Source organism: Dendrobium catenatum, unplaced genomic scaffold (genome assembly GCF_001605985.2).
Source record: "Dendrobium catenatum unplaced genomic scaffold, ASM160598v2 fragScaff_scaffold_133, whole genome shotgun sequence".
NCBI lineage: Eukaryota > Viridiplantae > Streptophyta > Magnoliopsida > Asparagales > Orchidaceae > Dendrobium > Dendrobium catenatum.
Window position 1 is genome coordinate 3,074,243 of NW_021318595.1, and position 20,795 is coordinate 3,095,037.

At 37.2% G+C, this 20,795-nt stretch overlaps 1 protein-coding gene across 1 annotated transcript; it reads right to left on the bottom strand.

The window, feature by feature from the left end:
* Positions 1-1,631: 1,631 nt before the first annotated feature.
* LOC110097174 (caffeoylshikimate esterase) lies at positions 1,632-20,483 on the bottom strand. Its single transcript, XM_020823425.2, has 8 exons — positions 20,276-20,483; positions 20,056-20,149; positions 19,917-19,949; positions 18,665-18,811; positions 11,599-11,729; positions 11,141-11,278; positions 2,234-2,332; positions 1,632-2,157 (listed from the first exon to the last, which is right to left on the bottom strand). Exons 1-8 carry the CDS (start codon positions 20,294-20,296, stop codon positions 1,771-1,773), a joined length of 1,050 nt encoding a protein of 349 aa, XP_020679084.1. The 5' UTR covers positions 20,297-20,483; the 3' UTR covers positions 1,632-1,770.
* Between the last annotated feature and the right edge of the window lie 312 nt (positions 20,484-20,795).

Below are 20,795 nucleotides of genomic sequence, written 5' to 3' on the forward strand. Positions count from 1 at the left end.
AGATCTTCTGTAAAGTATTATTCATATCCAAAGAAGCATCATTAATGAGGGAATCCAACACTTGAAACTTATTATGTGAATCAAAAATATCGAATGAAAATTTAAAAATAAAAGGATCATTAGAAATACCTAAATTATTTTTTAAATCGAGATGAGTGATAATCTCTTCAGTAGTCAGATTTAAATTGGGTAGAATCTCATTAGAAGAAGATATAGTCAATCTCTTAGATTTTTCAACCGAATTAACCGCTACCTCCAAATTTTTAGAAACAGGATTCCAATTTTTCTTAGAACTATAAGAAGCTAAATTTGTATCAAAATTTGTAAACTCATTTAAAGAAACATTTTTAGAGTTTAATAAAGAATCAGAAAGTATATGTTTATCAGAAAAGATCTTGATCTTTCTTTGAAAAAAACTTCTGAGGCTGTTTAAAAAAACTTACTGAACCTGAAGCAACATTCCAAACCTTTCTGGTTTTACTTCTCCCCCTATTGGGTTTTTGAAAGCCTTCCTGTTGTTCACGAACTAATCTATCACTTGCCTCCTTCAATTGTTGCGATGGTTGAGTCGGACATAATGCAGACGGATGAACAATTGAACCACAATTATGACAGGGAGTAGGCTTTCAATCGTAAACAACTTTTAGAGAAAAGATGTTTTCAGTAATAGACATTAACTTCATCTGGAAGGATAGAATCCTTAAAAACTAAAATACAAACCCTAGCAAAAGTGAGTCTCATTTGCTCTGTAGTTAAAGAATCAACTGCAATAGGAACCCCAATCAAACTAGCAATCTTAGAAATGTCTTCCGGTGGCCAACAAACTAAAGGTAAATCAAAAAATTTGATCCATAAAGATATGGATGTAAACTCTTTACGCTTAGGACGAAATAGAGGTGATCATTTATGGATAACAAAGGGTTTACCAAAGAAAAACCAAGGTCCACCAGACCATACAAGTTCATAATTTTTTGGATAAAAAAACTTTATTAGAAAAAACCCCTCATTCAAAGCAAGAAAGGTAAAGCTACCTTTCAGTTTACGGACCTTATGCATGATAGATTTTAAAGTTTCAAAATAAGGCCTCTTACCCAATGAATATCCAATAAGGCCCCGTTTAACCGAAGAAACAAAGACATCACCTTCAGATAACAGAACAAGATTACCAGAAGAAGGAAAAAAATAAACTAAGAAATGTTTGGATGAAGTTTGACCATAAGTCAATACTCCAATCCACATTTTCTTTCCTATCCGGAAAACACCCGAAACCAGAGAAAAAATTATATCTGGTTTTAGAGGAGCAGAATTAGATAAAGAATCCATGAAACAACAAAAGAAAACAATTTCAAACAGTAAAAAGCAAAAACCCTAAAAGAAACCACTAAAAAGGTAGAAGAAATCAAAAAAGGAATAAAGAAAAAACAGGTTAGCAAACCCGAAGAGCCCTCATCCAGAAAAAATCTGGAATGCAACTCGAGGATCAGCAATCAAGAACAAAAGGAGAATCCGTTTCCTATAGGAAACCCGCTTTCGCTTCCTCCAAGGCTTCTTCTAATGCTCCTCTTTCTCCCCGGCTCCATTTTTTGTCTTATGTAAATTCTAACTTATCAGAATCATCTCACATCTTTGGATTATCGGATAACTGCACCATATAATCGGACATAATCCGAGTCCATTCTTAATATACAAAAACATATACTATAATTACCGATTACCAGTATTTTATTTTACTCCACATCTACAAATCCAACTACAAAACGCTCTTGCTGTTCACATCGCCGCATGGTGTCGTGGCCCAACCGTCAACCCACACAGAACTCTGCCACGCCGCCGCTGCCGTCGCTGGCACCTTAACTCCGCCACATCTTCTGCAGCCGATCCAACCTGAAATCCGGCCGAGCCGCCATCATCCTTCACGACTGGCGGCCTCGGTAGTTCAGCTCGGCGGCCGGTTCGATCGTCGAGCCAAGCCACGATGTCGGCGAAGACGACGTCGATGTTACGATCCGGTTCGCCGGAAGTTAGGCCGTGCCACATTCCCCGGTAAAGCTTCATTGTCTTGTCTTGACTGCTCGCTCGTTCGAACAGCGCTCTGCTCACTTCTGGATCAGTTACCGTGTCTGCCTCGCCGTGCAGTACGAAGAAAGGGAGCATCACCTTTGCGAAACTTAGGGGTTAGCGAGTTTAAAAATAAAAAGATGCAGGAAATGGGAAAGGAGTGCGGTGAGGTTACCTGTGTTAGGCTGTCTTCTAGGTCGATGCTTGTCCGGAGCAGTTCTAGGGCCGTCTTAAGGCGTGGCTTGTCCTTGTAAAGCAGCTTGTTGCGCCGGATCTGATCACCAATTTAAAGGTACATATATATATATATATGTTATTATTTAAGCTTATAATAGCTCCTTAAAATTATCAAAATAATTATTACTAAAGTCAATATTCGTTGGATTCATAAAATGACTATATTCATCAACGTTTTGTTAATATTTAATTTAGATTTTAAATGTACAAATTTAAATAGAATTACTTAACTACTCTATAGAAGCTGGGAAAATAATTGTAATATCAACATTATCATCAGATCTTTTTACATAATCTGCACAATGCATTACACAATGACATCATTTACTTAAAACAATTCAAATTTTATTTTGAATGTCAATTTTTTCATATGCTCAAATTTGGTCATAGTTCAATTTTATAGGTCTAATGTAGGGAACATCAGCATGTTTTGGTTTGTCTAGTAAATTAAAAGCAACACTTGGAGCCATTTTGAACTTTTTGAAGAATAAAATGATAATCAAGTGTGAGTTGAGGTCAGGAAAAAGGTAATTAGGGAGGCACCCAAGGAATATTTGAGAAATAGATTTGTTGTGATAGGAGTGCTGATAGATTTAATTTATTTAGCTATGTCAACATTATGTAGGAGATAAAAGATATATTGACTCTAAGAAAGAAATATGTCATGTAGACCCACTTCAACAAAAAGAAATGATAAATATTAATTATCCCTAAGAGAAAGCCCTTTGGACAAGAGGATAATGAAGCGTTGGATAACCTATGGACTTCCACTAGTGATTAGGATAACATAAATATACACTAGAAAGTAGATAGTGAGGGCACCATTATTTATAATAAAAAACAAAAAGTATTGATCAAAGATTTGGTGTAGTGAGTTGTAAAAAAAATGGTAAATGTCATTGTACAAGGCTACTGGAGATTCTTTTAGACAATAGAGTCATCTTGCTCTTGCAGATAGTTCGCTTATCATTTCTAATAAAACATTGAAGGATGGACCATATAGGCATCAACAATGATTGTTCCTTGCAGGACGACATTGTTGATATCTAGCTCATGAATAAACCAATTTTAGCTAATGAAAATAATGAGGAAGTCAAACTATGGATGGTTTCATAATGGGCCTAAACTTGGCATAGTAGTTGGTGAATGGACATTAATGAAAACTCTTAGCATTAAGACTTTCTTTGTATCTTGTAAAAGATTCATTAAATTGATATTATGTGTAAAAAAATTAATTTGTAAACAACATGATTCAAGTATGGATCTTTTGGGATAGGATCCCATTTGTCTTTTCAAACTAAAGCACCAAACTCTTCAAATATGCATGATTCTGTTTGGATCTCTAGTAGCTTAGTTCAGGTTTTATGGCTGTCAAAGATGTGTTGCATAGAGAGATAACTCATTAATGGTTTTGAAGATGCATATAGGGTTTAAGGTATATTATGTTGTTATTGTGGATCTAATTTGCCAAATGTTAATGGTTGGATAACTACTCAAAGGTTGTCGATAGATTTAGTCACTATATAATTGATCGAAACCAACTTGTGAGAAGTAGTAGCAAATTTGGGGAAATGAATTGGCTATAGACAACTAATTAAATTTGCATGTGGGATATATAAGGGTTGGTTTATGTTGGGTGTTGGCTTTGGTCAACTACTTGGATTGGTCGAACCGAACATTAGATTGCATAGATATGTGGGGATGGTAAGGGGAGTAGTGGTCGATGATGGTATCAACTTTAGAAACATAAGCATGTAATATACAAATATATTGTGCTTAATTCAAAACTTCGATAGCATAGGCATGAGGTGAGCATTATTTGCCTAAGATAATTAAAAATGAAATATATACTGAATAATTCGTATGATATCATAGGGATAACATTTGTAGGTGATATGAAAAAAGAAATGATATGCACTTTGATTAGGAGAATAGTGAAAGAAGACAAATAAGATGGACAAGTTTATGATATTTATATAATCGTGAACAAGGTTAGCATAAACACCAATAACATAAAGATTTTAGTGTTAAACCCAATAAACATAAAAGTTTATCTGAGATTTTCATTATAACAAATATTATGAGTTGTGTTAATTTTTTACTAATACTTTTGTTTATGCGAGCTTTTTGCTTATAATAACAACTACATTAATACATTAGAAGAAGGTCAACACTAAAATGAACATACAAATATGAGGACAATCACATGATGAAGAAGGCACACACAGCCTGATCTCAAATGGTAAGCATCGATGTAAAATCTAAAGCAGCCCTAAAGATAAAATAAAGCAATTGAAAAATCCCTAAGTCATTATTATTTTTAGTTAGGTTGTCTTATATGTGCAAAGTATATGATTGAGATGAAACAACCAACAATACACACATGATAATATAATTAGGAAAAATGGATTTTGAAAATTATTTAAAATATCTAATCATGATAACTTGATCTTTGAATATCATACTATACAATATACATGATCTATTTAAAATTTTTAAAATATAAAGTCATAAAAATTACTAGAAAATTCAAAATTGAAAGCCTTGAACTATTGGACAATTATTTATAAGTAAATTACATAACTACCTTATGCTCTTTTTCCTTATTAGGTGAATTCAAAAATTGAACTATCCGTATTGTATGATATTTATCATACTCTATAATGATGTCAAAAGTTAACCTAATTAGGAGTCATGTATCTCTAAGTGAACTTAAAATCAAATTCAAATGAGTAGATTGTATGATATAATTCATATCATGCAAGCCGATTAAGCATGGACTTTTTTTTTTTGGAAAACATCTAAATGAGCTAATTATATAGTACGACCCATATTGTAGTCCTCGGGCGAAGGAGGTCGAAAAGACCTTAGTTGGGTGATAGTGGTCGGAAGGACTATAGTCGTCGCGCGACGGTGGTTGGAAAGACCGTAGTTGGAGGGAGATAGTGGTTATAAACACCACTGTCTGTCGATGAAGGTCAGAGAGGCTATAGTTGGTGATGATTAATGGATGGGTAGTAGTCCAACATAATCTAATAACAGTTGGTGATCGGGTGGAAGTTTGATAAAGCATGGTGGTTGGGCCTATGCCTGGTGAAAGTTGGAGGCCAAGAAGAAGTTTGGTGACAGTCGGTGCTTAGGAGGATGTTTGGCAAAAATTTGGTGACAATCGGTGGCCAGGAATAATTTCGGTGACATTTGGTGGCCATGTGGAAGTCCGATGACAGTCGGTGATAGGGCGGTTGTCTAAGAGAAACTTGGTGCCAATAGAGATCTCATATTTCTCTTGCTCTCCTCTCTTCTTCAACTCTTCCCTATTCTTCCCCCTCTCAATGAAAAATGAGGGATATATTTATAGTTTTATGATAGTGGCATGGATAGTAAATAAGGAGAAGTTCAAGGGCACGTTGATAGTGTTTCGAATGGATGACCGATATTTATTCCCTTTATCATACACCGTTTATTTAGCATTTGAGTTTCTTAATAATGTTAGAATTTGCCGATCTTGGGCTTGTTGGATTTGTCTCATTAAGCCTCTCGATTTGATTATAAGCATGGCATATTTAGAATTTATCTAGTTGACTAATTTATGCTTTAAAGCTTCTAAACATATTTCAACTCCTCGATTTGGTCCAATTTAGATTCGGATTGAATCGAAATTTGTGTCGTTGGGTTCATCTATTTGAGACGTTCAGTTCGACTATAGTTTGCTAGAATCAGAGTTCGAATGGTCCAGAATTTAATATTAAATTTTTTTAATGCAAAATTGTCTTGAAATTTGTGCTCGATCAAGAAAACCTTTTTGTAATATATTAGTTTCCCTCCTATTTTTGGATGTCAAAGTTTACAGAGTCCAAAAATGTGTCGGAGCTATTCAAATTATTCCAATGCTAAATTATAATTCTTAGGTAATTATGAGCCGTGACCACTCATTGAATGTCAACGTTGACCTCACATCAGGGCAATTAACCAAATAAGATACCCTTAATTACAATTTTTGTACTATTCTAAGGCTAACTCATTATTCATGATAAAATTTGTCGATGAATTACACTTCAAAATATTTTATATTGCTTTAAATTGATAGTAAAAGTTATTCTAAGCTTCGAATGTATCAAAATTAAGTCCGAAACATCAAGAACCAGTCCCCGGGACCCAAAAAAATCCGAATTAGATTGGATGGACAAAAAATCAGGCATGAACACAAATTGGAAGTCAAATTGGCCAGCCAGACAACCGGCTGTAAGCAATTGCAACCGGACGTGGCTCAAACTGTTGAGCGGGAGAAGCGTCGCATCCTCCGCCTTTTAGCAGTAGATTATAAATTGCTGCAATTATTCTATGTTTTTAGCATTTTTGCGAGTGACAATAATGTCGCTGTCGATTTGCAACTTCTTTTTGTAATATATATATATATATATTAGAACATTCTTAGAAATATTTTTATTCCATAAGAATTTCTTTAAATATTTTCAAAATATTCTTATTTTTTTAATATTCTTTAAATACTTTTATTCTTGCAAAATATTCCTCCTCTCATTTTCACCTATAAATACCCCTCGTAGGAGTAAGGAAATACTGCACCTTCTTCTCCTCTCCTTCTTTAGCCTTCCTAAAGTAGAGGTCTTCCACTATCTTAAATATGTGGCTTCCTCTATCATCTTTAGTGTCCCTCTTTGTGTAGAAGTTAAATTTGTTTACCTTTCTCCTTTTTTTTTTATTTCATCTAATATTAGAGACATTCCATTATCTAAGATAGGTGGTATCCCCTATCAAATTTTAGCGTGTCTCTTTTGTGTAGGAGTAAACCTTACCTTTCTTTTTCTTCTCTTATAAATTTCTTCTAACATTGGAGGTATTCTACTTTTTTTGATAGACAACATCCCCTATCAAGTTTCATTGTCCCAATTTATTTAGAAGGAACTTTCTCCTCCTTCCATATATTTTTCTTCTTGGATTTATTCTAATATTGGAGGTCTTCCACTATATGAGATAAGTCACATCCCCTATTTAAGCTTTAGTGCCCCTCTTTATATAGAAAGAGACTCAATGAGAGTTTATTCTTTCAATAGACAAACATTGGCAAAAGTAGATCAACTATCTCTTACATGCGATGGAGATTTGAAAAGGTTTAGCTGTAATAATGCCCAGGAGGAGAGCGGTGATTGTTATTAGACGAGTTGAATTTTGATGATGTTTGAGTGAAAGTCTGACAATAATTGGTGATTTGGTGAAAGTTTAGTGGCAAGCGGCATCCTGGTGGAAGTTCAGGGGCAATGGCTATAAGGTGGAACTTCGATGTTAGTCGATAGCTGGTTGGTGAGTTAAAGGAGACAATTGGAAGGTGTGCTGTTAGTAGCAACAGAGCGAGAGGTTGATGATGGCTAATAAGAAGTGAAGGAACGATGATGGACATCAAGTGTAAGGATGATGGTGGCGATGATTAAGTTGTACTCTATTGAGAGTAGTAAAAACCATGATAAATCGAAGAGAATATTGAATGACCTCGCGGATGTGGTTAGGTGGTGTGATAATGGAAGAAGTTTAACAACATATAAAAACTGCCAAATAATCAAAGGCATGTCAGGGCTCTGATCTTTCATTAATAAAAGAGATGATTCATTTTGTTAAAGATGATATATTGATGGAGGCATAAGGCGGATAACTAGATTGATGGGATCAAACATTATATTGATCCCAATAATCTAATAGCACACTCAAGTTGCCAATTAAGTGGAGGTTGGTGGTTCTTAAGGAGTTTTTTATCATCTTAATTTATTGTAGTGCACAAGATGATATCGATATAATTTTAATTTCATCTTCTAGTGAAAATGAATGTACCATTGAACCTAATGTAGAATTTTGATATGTAAATCAAATGATATTGTATATGAATTTAAAATATTTGTATGAGCTCGATGCTTATTTTTTAATTTAAATAAACTTTTCTCCTCGAGGAAACTAAGTCGTTTATGCATATTTCAGATATACTTTAATATATTATCGCTCGGTTAGAGCAATTGGATTAGAGGAATTTATTACTTTTGCAATTTTTATTCTTCTAAGAATTTTAAATAATCAAAGAAGTGCATATCTTCTAAGGCTTTAAGACTTCTGAGATTTTGATGTATATATACCTTTTTGAGCTTTTTGGCTAATAAATTCTTTGTATACCTATGTTTTTTTAGGCTTTTTCGCCAACTAAGGTCTTTATATACCTATGCCTTTTGAGAGTTTTTAGCCTTCTAAGGTCTTTGAATAAGTTACGATCATATCAACCACTTACTCTTATGGAGTCTTTCCAGTGAGGACCTTGTCTATTTCTAAATTTTCTTTGAGGCTACCTTATAGGGTGAGCCTTCCTGGAATTATTTGTTAAAGCATTGTTTTATATTGAAAAGGATGAGAAAATTCACAATTGATGTTTGAGCTATTAAAAGTTGTTTGTTAGAACATTAATCGATAATGTTAACCTGCATAGAAGAGGATGAGAGAATTCACTAATGATGTATGACTTATCCAAGATTACTTATTTGAGCATTGCTCGATGACGTTAACTTGTGTGGAATAGGCCGAGAGAATCCACCAAAGATGTATAACTTATCCGAGGTTATTTGTCAGAGCAATGCTCGATGATATTAACATGTGTGGAAGAGACCGAGAGAATCCACCAAGTATGTATGACATATCTGAGATTATGTGTCAGAGTATTGCTCGAAGATTTTAACCTATGTAAAAGATGTCAGATCAAATCTCTCTAGGATTGATCTAGTGATTAAGACAATATCAATTATATATTTCTCGAATCAAGATTTTTAAGATTCGATTAACATCATCATAGGATATTTGACCTATTCAAGGTTGCTAGTCAAATCATAACTTGGTGACATTAACCTATACATAAGAGGTTGAATCGAATCCCCCTGAGATTGATTATGCCTTGATTGCGAGAGGAAGAATAAGCCGTGTATCCTAAATCAAAGGTGAAGAATAGTTTATCTTTATATCGTTACTATCTTTTTTGAGATCGACATTAAAACTTTGCCAAAGGAGTAGAAGTCTATATATGGACTGTAAAAAACTTGTAATTTATTGGAAGCATCCTAACATTTTCTAGAAACTTTATTAAAAATAGTTTTTCAATATATCATCTTTGATGTTCAAAGCATTTGTGGAATCTTATTGAACATGATTGTAATCAAGGTTGCCCCAAGTCCAAATCTTATTCCCATGGAATTGATGCAGCAATAATTAATGTCAAGACATTGAGATGAACGATCTTTTGAGATTAGAGCCCCCATAGACGGCTCCAAACTGTTACATCCTGGAATATTCACCATGGTAGGGAAATATAAAGTTTAACATCTTAACTTTATATGAAGGTTTAACACACAAAAAGATAAGAATGTATAGGACATTCATAAGAGACACTAGAGTTTTTTACACGGAAACCCCTCAAAAGGGCAAAAAACCATGGGACCTGGCCCAGTTTGAATAAATCCACTAGTGTTTGCATTTGATTACAAATGAGTTCCTTCCTTGGTGAGAGAAAAATATAAAGTTTTCATCTTAGATTTATATGAAAGTCCAGCATGCAAATAGATAATAAAGTATTGGTGTAGCATTCATAAGAAATACCAGAGTTTTTACATAGAAACTCCTAAAAATGTCGAAAAACCACGGGGCATGACCTAGTTTGAATTAATCTACTAGTGTTTATAGTTTATTATAAATAAGGTCCTTCCTTGCGGGGTTGGCCTTGGCTCGATGTATTAAAAATATATTATGTAGAATGCATTACATGGTGGAAGTTGGAAGAATCAATGCCTATATGTTCGTTTGGTCGGCAGAACCATGGTCGATGAATGATATTGCTTGGAAGAACTGTACTCAACGGGGGATGGAGGTCAGAAAGACTATAGTTGGACAATAGTGTTCAGAAGGATAGTAGTTTTTAGATGGAGGAGGTCAAAAAGAATGTAATCGTGTGAAGGTGGTCAAAAGACAGTAGTCGTTGGGCAACGGTAGTCGAAAGAATCTTAGTCGGAGTGTGACGATGGTTAGAAAGACCATTATCTAGCAATGTTGATTGGAGAGGCCATAGTTGCCGCTGATCAATGGTCGGGCGAGAGTCTGGTAAAGTTCGATGATAGTTGGTGGTCGCGTGGAAGTCTAACAAAAGTTCAACGAAGGTTGGTGGTTGGGCATAAGTCCGAAAATAGTTGATAGCCAAGCAATAGTCTAGTGACAGTAGGTTGTTTGGAGAAAGTCCGGCGAAAATTCGGTGACAGTCGATGGCTGGGAATAAGTCCGGTCACAATTGGTGGTAGGGCATAAGTATGGTGACAGTTTGTGGCTAGGCAGAACGTCGGTGACAGTCGGTGGCTAAGTGGTGGTCAGAAAGGAGCTTGGTGACATGAGAGATCTCATATTTTTTTTCCTCCTCTCTTCTTCTCATTCCTCACCCTCTGAATGAAAAATGAGGGATCTATTTATTATTTTCTATGAGTGACATGGACAATAAATAAGGAGAAGATCAAGAGTATGTTAGGAGTAGTTCGAATCGGATGTCGATATTGATTCCCTTGATCATACACCATTTATCAATCATTTGAATGCCTTAATGATGCCAAAATTTCACGATGTTAGGCTCATTGGATTTGTCTCGTTGAACCGCTTGATTTGACTATAAGCATTGCCTCTAGATTCGTGCTCGACCAAGAAATTTTTTGATGATATATCAAAAATATAATATTATATAAAAATATTAAATTTAATTTTTTGTTTAAAAAAAGTAATCCATGCAATAAATACTTTCTTATAAACAGGTAAAGATGTTTAAGACCTCTTGGCGCTTGATAGGATCCTTAAAGGCGTTGTCGTAGATGTCCTTCGTCGGGACAACCTTCCACTTGGGGATTATCTCTTCCATTCTTGTCAGCACGGCCACAACCAATGGGTGTGGCTTCACTTTCTCCGATATCTGGTTATATGTCATCAAACAAAAACTTTTAGATTCAATTGCTAGTTGGCCTAAATTAAAATAATAATAATAATAATAATAATAATAATAATAATAATAATAATAATAATAATAATAATAATAATAATAATAATAATAATAATAATAATAATAATAATAATAATAATAATAATAATAATAATAATAATAATAATAATAATAATAATAATAATAATAATAATAATAATAATAATAATAATAATAATAATAATAATAATAATAATAATAATAATAATAATAATAATAATAATAATAAAGATTCACACCACCAATGTGTTTACCTTGCACATGGGCGCTACGAGGATGGCTCCATCCCAATAAATGGGGTCCTTCCTGTGCAGTAGTAGTGTTACAGCTCCTCCCATTGATTCACCGTATAGGAACCTTCGTTTCTCTCGATTCTCCTCCCTCTCTGCAAGATATTGGGAACAATATAGATCTTTTAATTAATAAAAAAACTATCATATATTAGGGAAAGAACTAAAAATTGCATTAGCCTATTTATAGAGGTATATAACAGTAGATACATGTAAAAACTAAGAATCCAAGTAATAAAAATTCTTTCTTGTGTTTATTTCAACCCGCCTAAAATTGATAACAAATTACTGCGATTTATTTGATCATAACAGATCCTCCGTTTTCGATCATCTAGTTTGGATAGCAACTAATTATTAGCACCATACAAGAATCTGTTATAACTGTTTCCTTGTATTTACTTTTCTGTCCTAAGTTTAGTCTATTTAATACTTGTATTTGTACCAATTTATATGATGAAATAATATTGCATTCCCTGTTTCTTCCTCACGGTTCACCTGCTGCTCCGGTTTCCTTCTTTCACCTTTGCTCTCATGGTATCAGAGCTGTAGAGGTCGTTCAAGAACCTCATGGAATCCTTACCCCTCTCTTCCTCCTCCTCCCCCGCCTCATCCTCCACCCAAACCACCTCCTCCGCTGGAATTCCAGCCAGCATACCACCAAATCTAAAATTTCTTCTTTCCAATATCAAGAACCTCGCTCCTCATCATCTCACGCCGGACAACTACTCAATTTGGCGAGCACAAATTCTACAGCAATTTACTGCAAATGGCTTCGCTGGACATCTTCTTGGCACCGTCCCGGCACCGCCCGATCCCGCCTCTACCGATTATGCTCAATGGCTGGTCATTGACAGCAATCTACTGTCAGCTCTTTTTGCCACGGTATCGCAATCCATATTGCCTTACATCATAACCTCTTCCACCGCCTACGCTGCTTGGACTGTTCTTGAGAAGCGACTTCAACCGACCAGTCGCTCCCGCGTCATCCAGCTCAAAAACGAGCTATACCGCATTCAAATGAAAGATCTCTCCGTGCAACAATACCGCACCCACATTAAGACGATCGTCGACAATATCTCCGCCTCCGATTCCAAGATTGAGTCTGAAGACGTCATGCTTCACATCCTCAACGGTCTCCCGCCAACCTACAACTCGTTCAAATCAACCATCCGCAATTCCCTTCAACCAATAGACTTGGATACCTTCTATGCCCTGCTGTGCAATGAGGAAATTCACCTTCAGCAAGAAAATCATCAAGAACCGAACCCCACGGCTCTCTATGCTGCTTCCTCCAACTCGTCTCGCAATCGTAACAACAACAGCAACAGACGATTTGCCAAACCCAAGACTTCGCACTCGTCTCAAACTTCCTCTGCACCGACTTCTGTAACTACAGCTGCACCAGCCTTGGCAAGACCGACATGTCAAATTTGCGGCAAAGTTGGGCACATTGCCCTCAATTGTTGGCATCGCCACAATCCTAAATACGCTCCTACCGACAATCGTCAACCCCGGGCTCTTTACGCAAATCCGTCTGCTCAAATCAGTCAAGATTGGATTCTTGACTCAGGAGCTTCCACGCACCTAACTCCAGATGTCAACCAACTCTGCTACCCGACTGCTTACCACGGATCGGATACGGTCTCCACCGCAAACGGTAACAACCTTTCCATCACCAATTCCGGTCAAGGTCTCCTCCCTTTGCCGGACACCGCTCGTAAGTTACATCTCAACAATCTACTACACGTTCCTACACTCACACACAACCTTCTTTCCGTCTCAAAACTTACTTCCGATAACTATGTTACCATTTCTTTTGATGCTAACGGTTTCGTCATAAAGGACTCACGGGACCACCGTCCGCTGCTTCATGGACATCTCAGTAACGGACTCTACCACCTCCGCACTGCTTCCGGCATCAAGAACTCTGCTCTCACGGCCAAAACCATCCCCTCGGGCCACTGGCATTCTCGCCTAGGACACCCGAGCAGCGACACTCACAACACTCTTTCTCGCTTAATTCCAGAAATAACTAATGTACCTCATTCATTCTTTTGTAACTCTTGTAATCAGGCTAAAAGCCACAAGTTAGTTTTTAATAAAAGAGTTACTATTACTTCACAACCCTTTGAGCTTGTTCACACCGACGTCTGGGGACCGGCTCCTCACCTCTCTCTCGACGGTCATCGGTATTACATCGTTTTTATTGACGACTACTCTCGTTATTCTTGGCTCTATCTTCTTCATACTAAAGACGAAGCTCTAATGGCATTCAAGAATTTTCTTAATCTCATAAAAACTCAACATAATAAAATTCCCAAGATTCTTCGCTCCGACGGCGGAGGCGAATACACGAGCCTCGCCTTCCGTCGCCTGTTGCAGGACCACGGCATCCTTCATCAGCTGACCTGCCCTCACACGCCTGAGCAAAACGGCGTCGCTGAACGCAAACACCGTCACCTTCTGGACCTCACTCAAGCTCTTCTTCACGAATCCGGTCTACCTTCCAAGTTCTGGTCTTCCGCGCTCTCCACCGCCCACTACCTCATCAACAAGCTTCCGTCCAAATCCATCTCTAATCAAATACCTCACCAACGCCTCACTGGTACCTCTCCGACCTACACCCACCTTCGCACATACGGCTGCCTATGCTATCCTTGGTTAAAACCTTACTCCACGAACAAACTTTCCCCAAGATCACAGCCCTGTGTTTTCATCGGTTATTCTCCTCACCAAAAAGGATACCTATGTCACAATCTTCTCACTGGTCGCACGTACACCACTAGACACGTCCTCTTTTATGAAACTCAAATTCCTCTCAAGCATCACTCAAATCCGCCTTCCTTGCATCAACCGAATCATATCTCCACCATGCCCCCTCTACTCCTAACTCCCTCTTCCACCATCACTACCTCCACCATCACTCCCTCCCAGCCTTCTCACAATTCTGTTCGCTCCAACACTATCTCCGACACACAACCAGACACTTCATCCAACTTGCCTCCTGAGACTCTCAGCCCGTCCAACCAACCCCTTCACATCACCCCTCCCACTCATCAAATGCAAACACGCCTCAAATCCGGTATCCGCAAACCGAAGCAGGTCTTCAATCTGATAGCCCAAGTTACTCCTCCTGTCACTCCTCCTACCTATCTCCAGGCACTTAAATCCGAACCTTGGCGGGCAGCAATGCAGGCAGAATTCAACGCTCTTCAACAGCAATCCACCTGGTCACTTGTTCCTCCTCCTCCCGGCAAGCCTGTCCTAGGTTGCAAATGGACATACAAGCTCAAGCTTCTACCCAACGGGACCGTCGATCGCTATAAAGCCCGACTCGTTGCTCTCGGATACGATCAGAAATTCGGCATCAACTACAACGAGACTTTCAGCCCGGTTGCAAAGATGCCTACCATTCGTCTACTCCTTGCTCTTTCTCTCAACCGTGACTGGCCAGTCTATCAACTGGATATAGCCAACGCTTTTTTACATGGAGACCTACCAGACGACATCTATATGCGGCAACCTCCGGGCTTCGCCGATCCCATCTCTAATCAAATACCTCACCAACGCCTCACTGGTACCTCTCCGACCTACACCCACCTTCGCACATACGGCTGCCTATGCTATCCTTGGTTAAAACCTTACTCCACGAACAAACTTTCCCCAAGATCACAGCCCTGTGTTTTCATCGGTTATTCTCCTCACCAAAAAGGATACCTATGTCACAATCTTCTCACTGGTCGCACGTACACCACTAGACACGTCCTCTTTTATGAAACTCAAATTCCTCTCAAGCATCACTCAAATCCGCCTTCCTTGCATCAACCGAATCATATCTCCACCATGCCCCCTCTACTCCTAACTCCCTCTTCCACCATCACTACCTCCACCATCACTCCCTCCCAGCCTTCTCACAATTCTGTTCGCTCCAACACTATCTCCGACACACAACCAGACACTTCATCCAACTTGCCTCCTGAGACTCTCAGCCCGTCCAACCAACCCCCTCACGTCACCCCTCCTACTCATCAAATGCAAACACGCCTCAAATCCGGTATCCGCAAACCGAAGCAGGTCTTCAATCTGATAGCCCAAGTTACTCCTCCTGTCACTCCTCCTACCTATCTCCAGGCACTTAAATCCGAACCTTGGCGGGCAGCAATGCAGGCAGAATTTAACGCTCTTCAACAGCAATCCACCTAGTCACTTGTTCCTCCTCCTCCCGGCAAGCCTGTCCTAGGTTGCAAATGGACATACAAGATCAAGCTTCTACCCAACGGGACTGTCGACCGCTATAAAGCCCGACTCGTTGCTCTCGGATACGATCAAAAATTCGGCATCAACTACATCGAGACTTTCAGCCCGGTTGCAAAGATGCCTACAATTCGTCTACTCCTTGCTCTTTCTCTCAACCGTGACTGGCCAGTCTATCAACTGGATATAGCCAACGCTTTTTTACATGGAGACCTACCAGACGACATCTACATGCGGCAACCTCCGGGCTTCGCCGATCCAACCCAACCAAACGCTGTGTGCAAGCTACAAAAATCACTCTATGGCCTAAAGCAAGCACCGCGACAATGGTTTCAAAAGCTGACGAGTTTCTTACAACAACTTGGATTTGGGTTCAGTCGTTCCGATCCCTCACTCTTGATCCTTAATCAAAATGGTATCTGCATATACCTGCTAATTTACGTCGATGATTTTCTGGTTACAGGTAATGATGCCGCAGCCATTAGCCGACTTCTCTCCAAACTCAAACAACATTTCGCTCTCAAACAGCTAGGAGACATTTCACTTTTTCTCGGAATCTAGGTGACCCGTACTAAACATATCTTCTTTCTTTCTCAAGCACACTACGCTTCCAAAATCCTTAATGATGCAGGGTATAAGGATTGCAAGTCCGCTCCAACACCGATTACTCCTGTCAATCATCAGAAGAAACCAAACTTGCAGCCACATCCCGATCCGTCCCTCTACCGCCGCCTCGCTGGCTCACTCCAATACTTCTCAATCACCAGACCTGACATAGCGTATGCCACCAACCGTGTCTGTCAGCATATGCAAACTCCCACGGAGCAGGATTTTCATGATCTCAAACGGCTCCTACGCTATGTCAAAGGAACTCTCACCTATGGCTTACCAATCACACATGGCTCTCTGAATCTTCGAACCTACTCAGATGCAGACTGGGCATCGGATGCAACCGACCGCAAGTCGGTATCCGGCTTCTACACCTTCCTCGGCCCCAATCTCATCTCCTGGACCGTGAAATAGCAACCCACAGTCGCCAAATCCTCCACCGAAGCTGAATATCGCTCTCTATCCGCGGCCGCGTCTGATGTCATCTGGCTCCGAAGACTCGCCGCCGAACTCCAGCTCCCACAGTCAACTCCGACAACAATTCATTGTGATAATACCTCTGCCATGACCATAGCCAAAAATCCGGTTTTTCACGCTCGAACGAAGCACATTGAGATCGACTATCACTTCATTCGTCAGCAACTCCAGTCCGGCAATATCAAACTTGAACACATCTCATCCGCCGATCAAATAGCTGACATTCTTACTAAACCATTCTCGATATCTCGGTTCATGGAATTACGCACCAAATTAACCACTCGGTCACCGAGCGCTTAATTTGAGGGAGGATATTAGCACCATACAAGAATCTGTTATAACTGTTTCCTTGTATTTACTTTTCTGTCCTAAGTTTAGTCTATTTAATACTTGTATCTGTACCAATTTATATGATGAAATAATATTGCATTCCCTGTTTCTTCCTCACGATTCTCCTGCTGCTCCGGTTTCCTTCTTTCACCTTTGCTCTCACTAATGTTGATATGGGTAAGCTCAAGATTTGACAAATTCATCCATTTTTCTTTATTAATATTTTTCATTTGGTTGCAAAAAAAAAATTCTCATTAGATTTTGCTTAAAAACATTCACTTTTATGCTAAGAAAATCTTCTGGTGCCATCAGAAGTTAGTTGATATAGGACTAGTTCTTGAGCAAGCGGCTACGTCTTCTTAATCGCTATAATGTAGTTTTTTTTTTTATTTTTTAGCACACGTCAAACTCTAGTCGTCTTCTGAATCGCTATAATGTAGTTTTCTTTGGCACGGAACAACTTTGATCAACTATAGATTTAAATCAGCCTCAAATAAAATTCCTTAAAAGGAAAAATTTAGAATTTTAGCAAATAATTTGAAGGTGATCATTAAAAAAATTGAAATATTCTTTGTCGAAAAAAATTATAATTATATGCAAAACTTAATAATTAAATATTTATGGAAGTCAATGGGCAATTAAGTTTTTTTTTTTTTTTAATTTAAAATTTTAAGATCTTAGCCTTGTAAATAACGTATCATATAGATATACAACAAATTTATTTGTAAATATGACCATATTAGCCTTTCAACATCAACTGTTTCATTAAGTCAAGAAAACATATCCCGTACATCAATTATTTTGATATTAAATGGTCACCCTTTTAGGTGGATAACTCGAACGTTGTTATGACCCGGCGCATTTAAATTCTCACTATGCTTCTTTCGAGAAGCCTTTTGACGTTATCAGCAACTTGCTCCCGTATCTAACACAACTTTATGATATTATAAACCTTTCGTGTTAAATTGTGTATACACAATATTCTTTTCTCCGAAACGATCAATTTCTTTGATTTGTTACCAAAACGTTAAAATCTTTCAGAGTTCCTCAGAATATATTATTTCACCTCCCTTTCTACATAAGATAAATTAATATTGAAAACCATTTACTTCTTTTCTTAAAATGAAAAATTTTCATCTTAATTTTAGCAAACTACAATTCAAGAGAATAGTAGATGGCATGATTGGCAAAAACATTTCAACTATAACCAATTTGTTTTTAATAAATTAGTCATTTTTCAATGGTCAGAGCAGGTACAAAGAGTTTGGTAAGCTAATTACTAACTAAACTATTAACTCATCTAACTAATAGGTAAGAAATTTTTTATGAAAATAATGCACTGTTGAATGAAATCCCTTACCACATATTGATTTGAAGAAGCGGTCGCAATCGGTGACAATGTTTTCAAACTTGTTGATGTAACATCGAGCTCCCATGGATCTCCCATGACCCTCATAATCGATGCCATACACCGCATACCCGGCTGCTGCCAATCTAGTCCCACACCCTGGAAACCAAATCTCCACCGTTAATTTCACATCACACGATCACTTTACTAAACATTAGTTTAGTACATAACTCTCAGGTAGAAGTGTAAAACAATTAATTAGCTCTCTAATAATATCAATATCTACGAATTTGGAAATTGTGAAAAATACAAATAATTAGGAAATAATTTTTTTTTATACTTCAAAGTGTATTCAAATACATACTAACAACAATTTCTAAATAATTCTTGAAATAATTAGAAATCTCATACGTATATAATACTCTACGACTAAAAGATATCAGAATATGAGGATATTTCACTTGATAAAAGTATTACGGAATAGAAAATATAATATTGTTTTTTTTTAAAATTAAATAGTGAAAACATATACAACAAAGATAACAAATCCGCATAAAAAGATATAATTAATCCTAAAAAACTTTAAGAAAAAGTAAACGAATTTTTCTTTTAATTTTTATATCCCAATAAAAAGATCTTATGTTTCCCTCTCTCTCTCTCTCTGTCTCGAACAAATAAGGTAATTGCATTGAAAGCACCTGCACAACCAATGCAATTTCTTTACCAAAGTAATACGCCAGCAGTAAGGGTCACACTAAAATGGGATATACTACAGAAGAAGTGAAATTTACTTTTGCAGGAAACTGGAATGGTCATCGAACAGCAGCTTTTTTTAAATTAATTCCGACAGGTAAAAAAAGAGAGGGTGTTAGGTAATTTGTTTTGTTTTTTGGTTAGAATAATGAGTGTGGCGGTTAGAATATTAGTAAATTAATATAAGTCAATAAACACGAATTCAATTCTTATCTGCGGGTTAATTATACCGTCACAACACTGAATCATTAAGCAAAATTATTTAATTAAAATTTTAAAAATTATTATCAGCTGAGATTAAAGATTGATTTGAGACAATTGTTTTGTTATGTTTAAAGTAATTTTTTGATATAAAATTTTCTTTCACTAAAACTTTTCCTATTAAAAAAAAAATTTAAATGAGTAATAAGAAAATTATCCCGAACGAAAACGAAATCTAAATCTGTCTTGTAACAATTTTATGCTTGAAATTTAAAAAAAGTACTTTTTTTATTAAAAGATGATTTAATACCTCTCATGAAACCACTGCATTCCATGCCATAACCTGCAATTATAAAATAAACAAATGAAAAGGCGTTGATTATGAGTTAATCGAAACCTTTTTTTTTTTTTTGTGAGAAAAGAAAGTAGGAGGTTGATGGGATAGAAACCATGGCAAAGGAAAACAAGGGCTTTTCCTGGGGAAGATAAGGGGAGCCATCTGCAGGAGAAAAGCTGAACACCTCTGGAGTTCTTAATGTAATCCTACAAAACCCCAAAAAAAAGTAAGAAAATTCCATCAAATTGATCTTATTCTGCAAAAAATAATCAATAGGAATGAGAAATATGATATTCTTTAAAATTTGAAAGAAATTTGATGAGATATCTCACTTCTTCGTATTCGACTTCCATTGAGCTATGTCAAGTCGTCCACAAAGTAAAAACAGAAGAAACCAGAGAGAGGGAGAGAGAGAGAGATAGAGAGAGTTGGTAGGATTTCAGCGGAATGTTGGGAGTGAACCGAAGAACAAATCAGGAAGAGATGGAAAGAGAGAGTGAGTTGTGAGAATTATACAGGAATGGGAAGGGGAGATTGGGCATATGTTGGAAATGGATGGAGGGGTGGGAAGGGGATTGCAAATTACATGGTGGTTGAAGGACACGTGGCAGTTGATGGTCATAAAATTGTCTTGCTGCCGTTGCAAATCTCTCTCTCAATCCCAAGAAGATAGAATATTTTACAATAATAAAATCAATTAAATTTTATACATTGAAGATCAGCCCTCCGAGTCTCATATTTTACAAATAGAATAGAAACATTTCAAGTAGGTCTGAAGTTCTTGAATCATTTAAGAATACAGACATTAGTTTTATTAATAATATTCTTTTCGTCTTCCAATTATGTTGATTT